The sequence below is a fragment of the Pungitius pungitius genome, chromosome 20 (assembly GCF_949316345.1).
Source record: "Pungitius pungitius chromosome 20, fPunPun2.1, whole genome shotgun sequence".
Lineage (NCBI taxonomy): Eukaryota > Metazoa > Chordata > Actinopteri > Perciformes > Gasterosteidae > Pungitius > Pungitius pungitius.
Genome location: NC_084919.1, coordinates 5,698,229 through 5,708,931, shown reverse-complemented (window position 1 = coordinate 5,708,931; position 10,703 = coordinate 5,698,229). Strand labels below are relative to the sequence as shown.

At 42.9% G+C, this 10,703-nt stretch overlaps 1 protein-coding gene across 15 annotated transcripts in view; it reads left to right on the top strand.

Moving 5' to 3' along the window:
• The first annotated feature begins 5,074 nt into the window (after positions 1–5,074).
• The window catches only part of afdna (afadin, adherens junction formation factor a), a 68,214-nt gene continuing 62,585 nt past the window's right edge, over positions 5,075–10,703 (top strand). For all 15 annotated transcript variants that reach the window (XM_037449791.2, XM_037449804.2, XM_037449801.2 and 12 more), the window contains exon 1: positions 5,075–5,383. In XM_037449791.2, the coding sequence (XP_037305688.2) occupies positions 5,234–5,383 (150 nt within the window). In that variant the 5' untranslated portion in view covers positions 5,075–5,233. The remainder of the gene's footprint in view (positions 5,384–10,703) is intronic.

The following is a 10,703-nucleotide window of genomic DNA, read 5'->3' as shown; positions in this document are numbered from 1 at the left end:
GATTTCTTCATGTTGTTTTAATATTGTCTTTTTTGAACTGTTCTACGTTTTTTTGTGGGTTGATAGTGTGACATTTTATCAGATTTTGCTTTTGCCTTGGACATTTTTGTAGAACTGGATGTCAATGTGTGCGCTGGGAGCCGCAAGGTTGGCGGTTTGAATCCCGGCTGCCCCATGTGCCATGTCGAAGTGTCCCTTAGCAAGACACCCATCCCCTAACTGCTCCCTAGGCAACAATGTAACGCATGGGTTATAATGCAATGTAAGTCGCTTTGGATAGCGTCAGCTAAAGGACATGTAATGTAACAACATTGAACATCTTCACGGTTAAAAATAAAAAGTAAAATAGTAGCTTTCACAGAATGTGTGTCCAATGAGCAAGAGAAGCTGATGTGTTATAGCCAACAGTGTAGGATGTCCACATGGGAATGAGGGGGTGTGAGGGGAAGCAGAAGGATCACAGTGCTGTAACTGTATGTGTGTTTGGATTCTCACAAACACCCCGGTGGAACGCAGTCTGCATGCAGAAGTCAGCCTGTCTGTTTGCGTGTTTGTGTTGTGTTGGCAAAGTTCATCTATTGATTGGTTTAATAATGCAGAGGGAGCAGAACAAGGACTGCTGAGTCAGACGAAAGACATGTACCCACAGTCTTCAGTAGACCAATGATTGACCGTTGATTTTATTTGTTTCTCTAGTTTTCATCATAAGATTGTAGAATCACTGTCCTGTGCAATCACGTTTTTAGTTTTGGGAACCTAACCAAAACCAAATCATCTTTGAAGTGAGCCCACGTGAGCCCAACCAAAAAGATCATGACGTCCATTCATTCAAATCCCTCTTGAAACTGTACATTCAAATATTCTGTTTCCCCGGGAGCCCTCAAACTACAGCGGAGCATGATCTTACTTCTGTTTCACTGGGACCTAAAGATAACTGGAAGTGTCTCACTGAACCATTACCATCTGACACGCTCCACAGGTGAGCTCATCACCTGTTGCAGAAATAAGTGGATAACAGTTCATAAATGTTTAGGGCCTCTGTACTCTGTTATTTCTGTTGTAAGTCAACTAATTTGTTCACACCTTGTAAATTCCTTCAATACTCTCTCCGCCTCTGTGTGTATCCTGAATGGCTGCATTTCTCACTCCAGCAGATGTTTCCTATTGCACAGTGTGGGAGAAATATGTGTTTTTCTTGGAATATGAGCAACAGATGGAGAGAGCAGAGAAGGCAAAAGGAAAGGTGTGTTGAGAGATAACACAATGAATTATGCCGCCATGTAGCGAGAAGGAGGCATTTTCTAGCTGCCTGTCTGATCCCATGTCCTTATTACTGAAGATATAAAAAAATCCAATAGTCTCATAGGAGACTTCACAAAGCGGACACTTTGAGTGTAAATGGGGGTTTTGGGGAGGTTATTTTGGGATTTGGGATAAGAACTACCGTAATATTAGTTCTTTTGATTTTATTAGAATTTAATATCTTGCATAAAGATGAACATACAATAAGAGTAATTTATTATATCATTCAAGTCTTTATGAATTTCCAGATTTACTTTTTTCAGTGGGCTACGGACTTTGATGTGGTTAGCTGTTTGTTGAAAGAACAAAAAATGTCTGTCACGGCGAGAACGTCCGAATGGAAACTGTGTTTTTGTGTTTTGAGATGAACAGTTAGTGAGAGCAGGTTCTGGCCTTAAGCTGCAAGTGAACCATACAGCCAGTCGTTCACAAAAAAAGATCACATAAGGTCACAGTCAGTGTTATTCTCCCCCTCTAATCATCTTCTTTATCCCTTTGATCTTTTCCTTTGCTTCTCTGATGAGCTTTTACATGTCTACTTTACTTCTTTTTCATCTTGACCAAACAGTACCATTAATGCCGGCTCCACAGCAGAGTAAAGATTGGATCATTAAAAAAGTGAAAATCACCAGCACAACAATAAACTCAATCTCTTTAAAACAACGGAAAATGTGTTTTCGCTCTTCTCCCGACTGAGTGTGATTGACAGATGGTTCATCCATTCACCTGCCATGTATTTTACTTTGAATGGATTAGCCTCTCAAATGGTTCTTTGGTAACCGGTAACAAAACAGTCGGCATGGCAGGTTAGTACAGTGGTGCTTTGGGCAAATATGTTCATGTTGGTATGCTAACATGCTGATGTCTGGAGGATGTGATCTTTGCGGTGTTCAGCAGCCCAATTATGTTCATCAAAAAGAAAATTCAGAAGATCTTTCAAATCATTTGAAATGATCCTCCGGGGAACACGACTGTGTACAAAATTGAAAAACAACCCATTTGATTATAATTCAATTGACAAAATGATGTCAGTCTGTTCCAAATTGATGGCTCTTAGCGGCATGGTTAGATAACATCCCTCTCTTCATTTTGCTCAATGACCCTGGTGCATTCAGACTCAACCCACCTGTTGTTAATTCTTAACCCAGCGTGGATAATATTGACCTCACTTTACCACAGGCCCTGGTATTATTGAGGAATTATCAGGTTTGTGCGAACAAATCCTTTCCCTCCCCATATTTTCAGCCTAACGAAGTGCTTTGAGTAAGTCTAGTCTTTACCTTGCTGTCCCTCGTCTCGATGAGTTCGCTGCGCTGCCAGTTTCCTCTTTTCTAATCACATTGTTTTGTGTAGGTTTGCTTGTACTAAAACTGTGGCTGACCAGCATATTGTACACTATCACCGTGAAGAAGTGCCAACTCGATTTCATTATCAAATGTTTTCCTTCGCTGAAGGTTCTTTCTGTTTGGTCTTTAGACTTTGTTTGCATCAACTACAATCTAAGTGTTGGGATTTTCTCTACCAGAAAGATTTGGCTGAAACTGTTCATGTAAGTAAGATTAGGAGTGGACCGCATTGCATTCCTAAATGTTGACATTGCTTACTTGGAAAACTAACAGATAGGAGAGGCTTGTTATGCTCAAAGTAGGAGATAAGATATTTGATAAGTAGCACATTCAGGCAGGCGAGGCCTTCAAACTAGCGTGGGATTCTTCTCTCCCAGGGTGAGAAATTCAAAGAAACCAAATGATGATAACTGTGGCTGCGTGTCAGAACCTCAACTCATCCATTCATCAAGGATGACCAGGACATGAAATTGTCTAAATCTAAAAAAAATATATTTTCTCTGAAATCTGTGACTGGGTTTGTAAGCGGAACTTTCAGAGTGTGTGTGTGTGTGTGTGTGTGTGTCTGTGTGTGGTGAAGCAGTGACAACATCACAGATACAGGAAGTGGCAGGGCAATCTGGTGATGTTGGTTTCCTGTTGAGGTTTCGCACTTCAACTTTCACATCTTCTCTCCCCTGGTAGAGAAAGATATTTCACGAGTAAAATAAAAAAATACACAAGGTAAAAATACTCCTGCATTCAGAATTGTACTTATGTTTGAGTTCAGAAGTGTCAGCCACTATATTATTTCCAGGGATTTAAAATGTAGTATAACAACAAATTTCCAATTTGCATGAAACCTGTGTAAGATATGTGGTGAATTTTGTGGTGATTTAAAAAGTGTTATTTTGTAATCCCATTGGTTTTGCAAAAAAAAACTTTATCAGCTGTTTTTTCATTACTCACACAAGACTACAATTCCAGTCTCGGTGACTAATGTGTTTATTAGAAGCTACTGTTCTTCACCCTGTCTGCCTACATGACTAACCAAACCACAGCTATTTCTGTAGATGCCATCACCACAGTATTCCTGACATTTCACATATAGCTGCCTGATATTTTGTGACCTTTCAGTGTAACTGACAGTTGTGTGTTAATAAAGAGTTAGTGTTTACGTAGATGGAGCCCTCTGTCGCTCATTTACACACAAGTACACACACACACACACACACAAACACACCATTAACCCTCAACAACCCACACAGGAAACCAGCATTAACTGGTCATGTTATGTCGTGTCCACAGGAAGGAAGGAACCCTGTAGTGACCCATGTTATCAGTTGGGTAGGACCGCAGACAATGGCTCTAACATCCCACACATATATATAGGATGCGTGTGTCTTAGGTTAGTGCCTTAAAAGGGCATTACTGTATTTTAGTATATTGTCTTATTTTCCTTGGAAAAAGGAAAAAAGAATCTGTCACTGAGGTGAGAAACTTCCTGTTGCTGTTGGCAGAGCTTCCTGTGTTTTAAAAGGCAGACTGCTGCATTTGTATCTTGATGACTGATACATTACATGAAGATTCTTTTAAAGCTCTTCGTCAAAGTTGATTTGGGTTGGTAAAAAAGTGTAATCTAATCCCGATGGCTCGTTTATGGATCACTGGTACATTTCTCATCATACTGCCATATTATAAACAAACTAGCCCCTTATCTATGTTCTCCGCCGACTTCTAAAACTAATTTGTGTATGGATGAGTGTGTTTGCTTCATTACCTACCAGGATACAGTGCAGGTGTGTGTGTGTGTGTGTGGGGGGGGGGGGGGGGGGGTTGTTGGATAGAGGGACTTGGCAATAACGTGTAGCATTCAGCACTTTCGGGCCAGGACTGAATATGGAGACAACACAGAGAATCCTCTTCTCCCACTGTTTGAGAGAGAGACACATTTGTGAAAAATGGATAACTGAAAGAAGCTGTATTACCTTGGAGTGTTTTATATAAAATAAGATGTTTCATGTAAAACGTTTTTTAGTTTAATATTAATTGTACCACTATTTATACGCTGGCTAGAGAGGAAGGTTCCCCCTGACCATATATCAGGACTAACTAATTAAAAAACAGGTACATATTGCTAAGTTATTTCTAATCATTATTATTTTATATACAAATACGTTTATGTAATCATAGAAACAAATTATAAAATAGAATCATTGGTTTGTTGAGTAAAAAGAAAAAGTCAGACAGTAGCTTGAATGAAAGATGATGCCCCTATAATTAATTGACGCATATTGACGTAATCCTGCTTACCATACCAAGTACTTTTCATTAACCCGATATCCCAGAGCTCATTTAGTACAGCAGCGTCATGAATCACATTCACTGGGCCTCAAACAGTTAAGCGTTTGCGCGTGCCCGGCCACGCATCCAGAGTGTATCGGGAGCGCGCAGAGGCGCCCAGGGAACGCTGAGAATCAGATCAGCCGGTCGGTCGGTGAGCAGTGACACAGGCCGCCGAGAGCACCGGCGTTGAACCGCACAACCGAGCCTTTTGCTTTCAGCGACGGTTGCTTCTCCCGTGGACTAACGCTACTGGAAGTTGTATGCAACAGTTCAGACGGACGGAGAGAGGGTCAGACCAGCCGTCCACCATGTCGGGGAGCAGGGAGGAGGAGAGGAGGAAACTGGCCGACATCATCAACCACTGGAACGCCAACCGGCTCGACCTGTTCGAGATCAGCCGGCCCACAGAGGTAGGAGACCACCCCGAAGTAGCAAGAGAGACCGCGGACCAACGGGCCCTCTCGGGAGGGATTTGGGAGACCGTAGAGCTACCACTGGACAAGACTTGGCTCCAGCACGTTGAAAGCCAAGCTGTTGTGGGCAGCGTGGTTTACTTGGTTTACTCGGTGGCGAGTACCCGTACGTGTATGGAGAGAATGAACGCCTAACTCCATTGAAAAAAAATCTGGTGATTTACTAAATCGACATATGTACAGCATTTGGCCTTTGATATTAAATATATATTTGAGCGTCCGTGACGATTAGACGTACACATTACATATGTGTCTATAGAGCAGCGCCATGTTAAGGTAAATTCAATACAAAAAAATCAATTAACACTATCGTTAGCGTTCGGTAATTAGCTCCTAACATTAGCTTCCGCCCACAATTGTGTCTTAGCTTGAAACTTAGCCACAGCAGGCTAACGTTTAGAGTAGGAATAACTCAAAGTTGACAGTTCACACAACCAGTTGGGGCTTTGTGCACACTATATTTACCCAACGTGAGGGGTATTCCTACGATTATTAGAGAATCTCCCAGTATATTTTGTGATATGTGCAAGTGTGCCATAAGACAGCCAGGTTTTGAATGGAGTTCGGTGTGTTGTTATCTCCAGCGTAAGAGGGAACGGCACGTACGGGGCTAGCTAGCACGTTAGCAAGCACGTTACCTGTAGAGCAAACATTAACCCCGCCACAGTGTGTCGAATAGAAGCAACAAATCGGCGGTGTTGTGTCCTAAGCGTGTAATTGCAATTTGACTAAATGACAAAACGAACGTGCGATAAATGCGTGTGTAACGTGACGTTGAGCTATGCCGGTGTTTGCTGCGCGTTCGGCTCGCGTGTCGCGGGCTCGCAGCAGTGCCCGCAATGGCTGACAAAAAACCTCTCACCAACACGGCGAGGTTTGGGTTTGATACGGAGGGCGAAACGATACACGCTTGACGTCTTGGCCACACGCCGGACGCCAACGCATGTAGCAGGTCGAGCGCTCAAAGCGCGGGTGCTACCAGCCTACACGCCACAACACAACCTTCGTGAGCGTGTGACGTTGCCCTGCATTGTCCTGACACCAGCTAGCACGCTGCGAGCTGCTCGGGCTGTCCGGCAATATATTTTTTTACCCTGCAACACAGTGAGGAGCAGTGCTTAAACGGAAAGGCCGGTCTCGACTAGGTCGGAGTTGTTTACTAATAACGTGACAGGAAACTCCTCCCTGCAGGAATCAAGTAGCGAACTGGTGGGGCATGGTGATTTCCGCGGTCTTTAAGGGGTTTAGTCAATAACGATCCTTGCTCATCAACGTGTGCATCTCACGCCTAAGTAGTTTTGATGTATAGCTGTGAGTCTGATTGCGTCAGCTGCTGCTATTTTTTTTTTTAGGTGGACAGTCGACCCCCACCCCACACACACACACACACACACACACACAGACCATCCTTTCCTTGAATAAGGGTGCAGTGGGGGTTGGGGGGCACAGGGTCCCCTTTTCGCCTTGAGCCGATTACTTTTATCAGGATTGAAGCTGGCCAGCCGTTGGCCAGGGTTGTCCACCGCGCGCGCACACACACACACACACACACACAGACACAGCGTCTCTATTCTGTGAGGAATGATTAACAACACGGTCCAGAAGTTCCCCGGGCTGTAAATCTCTCACTGCACAAGGAGCGTTGCTGCTCTAGAGCCGAGTCCAGCGGAACATGATTAAATGTAAGCAGATGCACGGCCTTCTCTGCCTCTTGCCCCTCTTGCCACACCCCACCCCTTATGTCAGCTGCGGGAGCCCCCGGGCTGTCCTTCACCTTGCCTCGATTCCTCTGAAGAGTAGCTGGGCACCGGCCACAAAGCATTTGTAAAGCATTAATAGAGTGATTTTTGATCTACCTCACACAATTAGCATTAGCTGATAATTTTTTTCACTTCTCTTGTTCAGGCAAAACTGTCTTGCAGAATGGTGAGATCATTCGTGTGATTAGATTAGCCATGGATGGGTGATTAGTCTCAAGCAAAGGTTCTCTAACTTTTTAATCTTGCTGCCCAAACTTAAGGAGTCCTGCTGTGGGATTTGTAGTGGGACGGTGGGGCTCGTTACAACGTAACAGGTACTTTGGTCATGTGGGGGACTAACTACAAGCAGACACATGGGACCTATTGTTGGTGAATTAAATAAACACAAGGCTTGAAAAATGCAGTACAATACATGTACTGGAATTCAGATGCAATCACACCAACCGTTTGTTTGGTTTGGATAAAAAGATTGTCGGAATGTTTATTGCATTTTTGTGTTTTCATTTGTTTAATCACTAATGCAGCATGTGGTTTAATGCCATTAACCAGTTCACCTTTTCACAATATGGTGGCTTTGAATAGGAGCTGCTCCATGTCTCCTAAAGATGATGCCGTCAGTGTTTGAAAACATTTAAACATTTTTTTTATACAGTTATCAGCATCTGACCTCTCCAAAAATCCAAGGTTCCATGAGTTTGAATGCTGTCAGCTCAAATATCCAGTATTTCCATGTGCGTGAAAAACTGTTTATAAGGCTTGATGTGAACATTTAGTCTGTGATATAGTGCTTTATTAAAAAGCTTCTGACGTGTTTATTTAATTTGAAACAACTACTCTATTTCCAAACCCCACGTCTGTGCGCCTGTTCATTCCAACATTCACACTGCCGCTGAAAACTTGTGTGTTGGAGTCCACAATAAATCAAATTGTACAGGACAAGCAGACCTTGTATACATGTTCAGAGTAGATCATTCATGCCACCTTACAAAAGTACTTCCTGCATTGACTCACCCTACACTCAGACAGCATGTAATCAGTAACAGCATATTATGAAGTGTCTGGGACAGTGCTGTAATAAGCAGGGCCCATATTACATGTAACATTCTAGTTATCACACACGTATAACATATATATATATATATATATATATATATATATATAAGTTGATATTGTAAGAAAAGCTCCTGGACTTGTCCGTAGTGCTGACCTAAGGAATTCCAACACCCTCTCCCTGCGTTTTTTTGAGCAACTCAAGAGAGGCTTATGGTTTAAAACGAGAACAGCAGCTTTTTTCCCCATCCAGTGCCTGGAAAATAAAGCCTTCGTCACCATTAAATCAACTGCGCTGAACACTGAGCCCCCAAAATCTCTCCAGGCTGCCAAATATTATATATTATATTCTTTTAGTTACTAACTTTGGGTCTTAGAAGTATTGGTTCAAAATGTAAGACTTCTAAGCAAGTAAAAGCCTGAAATAGGTATTATATAACCTTTAAGTTGCTGCAAACCTGGATTTTTTTTTTAATTAGGTCTGCTCAGCTGCACAAATCCAAACATTTAAACATATTTAAGGCAATAGTTACCACACACAAATGAATGAAAGCAATTATTTGTTGTCATACATCCTATATGTCACACTATTAGTCCCTTGTGTACCTAATTTGTCATGAAATTCTGACCAACAAACCAAAGACACAGCTAATACGTTTGAAACAAAATGAAAATGTGGGTAATTACACTTCCTGGCAGCTACCTGCGTAGCTTGTCTGCACGTTTTTTCCTTTGTTGCGTGAATGCGACATGCAAGCAGACTCGCCGTGACATCAGTGGCCACTCCCTCCTTTCCCTTGTTGCACAGGAAGCAGGAAGCCGACAGGAAGTGTGTGCTGCTTGGAGATTGTGGTTTTCCTGTGGTCGGGTTAGAATGACTGGGTTATTTTCAAAGGGATGTGTGATTGCATTTTATTTGAACAGCTATTTCCAGATTTCAGTGCTCCAGAATACCTCTCCAGCGTGCTTTGGTGCAGTAACCCATGTCATGTTTATTGACATTGTTGGTCTATATTTAGTTTAATATTAAGCTTTATTGACCTTGTCCGGGGACTGTACTACTTCAGCTTAGGTTATTTCATCAAAGTAATGTATAATGAAACAGGTTTATAGAGCCAACACGGTGCATTGATTTGCAACATTGCCCAGGGATAGACACTTCAATATACTGTAAACACTGTGGCAAAATACACTGGACTATCATTAGGAATGTGAATCATTACTGGCCTCACCATTCGACTAGGGTCCCCTTGACTAAGATTGAAACGCACAGCATCTCAATGCATCCTCACTGTTGTCATGGCTTTTGTCTCGTCATATATTAAGTGTGCAGAGTCCTAACTCAACTCAAAAAGCAGACTACAGTATATATTTTAAAAGGCTGCATTTCCTTTCAATACCAGTATCTGTGTGACCCAACAAGTCCTTTCGCCAGTTTCCTGTAGTCTACAAAAGGGTTATAATAAGGTTTTCACTCTGCAGCTCTAGACCGGGCACCTATCTCATTTCACGCTGCATGAATTAGTCTAGCGGCTAGTGGAATTTCCTACCTACTCTTGGTTTATATTAATGCATCTCCGGATAGCTACAACAACTTCACAACAGGTGTTTGACTTTGACTAAAAGGTCAGTGTCGGCCCCGGCCTGTACCTGTTTGTAGAAGCAGCTGCTGGTGATAGTAGCTGCTTGTTTGGCAGTAGCACAGTGGAGGCCTGGCCAGATTTGCTGGCCTCAGCCACAACTACAATAGCATGAGGGGACACACACACACACCCACACACACACACACAAAAGCTGGCCGCTCTGTGCATTTATCTCTGTTTGCATTGTCCCTCTGTGTTCATCAGCAATGCCCTCCCACCTTTCCTTCTTTCCCTCCCTCCTCCCTCTCTCATCATGTTATGTGGCAGTTAGCTGACTGGGTCGCTATGGCAACGCACTGGCTGTGATGAGCTCACCAAAAGATGCCTTTCTCTCTCCCTTCAACAGATATTCTGTAGTTGACGGGGTTCCAAAAGAAGGCTGTGTGTGTATTTGATTTTTAGGTATTCTTGATACAGGTCAAAGAGGCTCTCATCAGTTAGTGGCCTGGTTGGATGTACCAGGCCTGAGGTGAACGCGCAGTAATCTGCTCAGTTTGCTGCTGTTTGAGTTGCAGGTGGGTGTAGAATGTGAGTTTCAGTGCTATCTGCACCATCTACTTTGCACCGTCGCTGCATCCCGTGGTCAGCGCTTGGACCTTTTTTTGCGCTGACACAGCTTTATGGAGATGTGTCTGGCTATCTAAGAAAATCTATAAACAAACACATGGACGACTAACATGTTTGCACTATGAGCGAGGTAATCGTTTTTCACAGGCTCTTGTTCCTGCCACTCCCTTGCCTATACAGATGACTTGAACTGAGCAGGGATCAGATAAATGCTGCAACAGCACTGTGCAAGAAAGA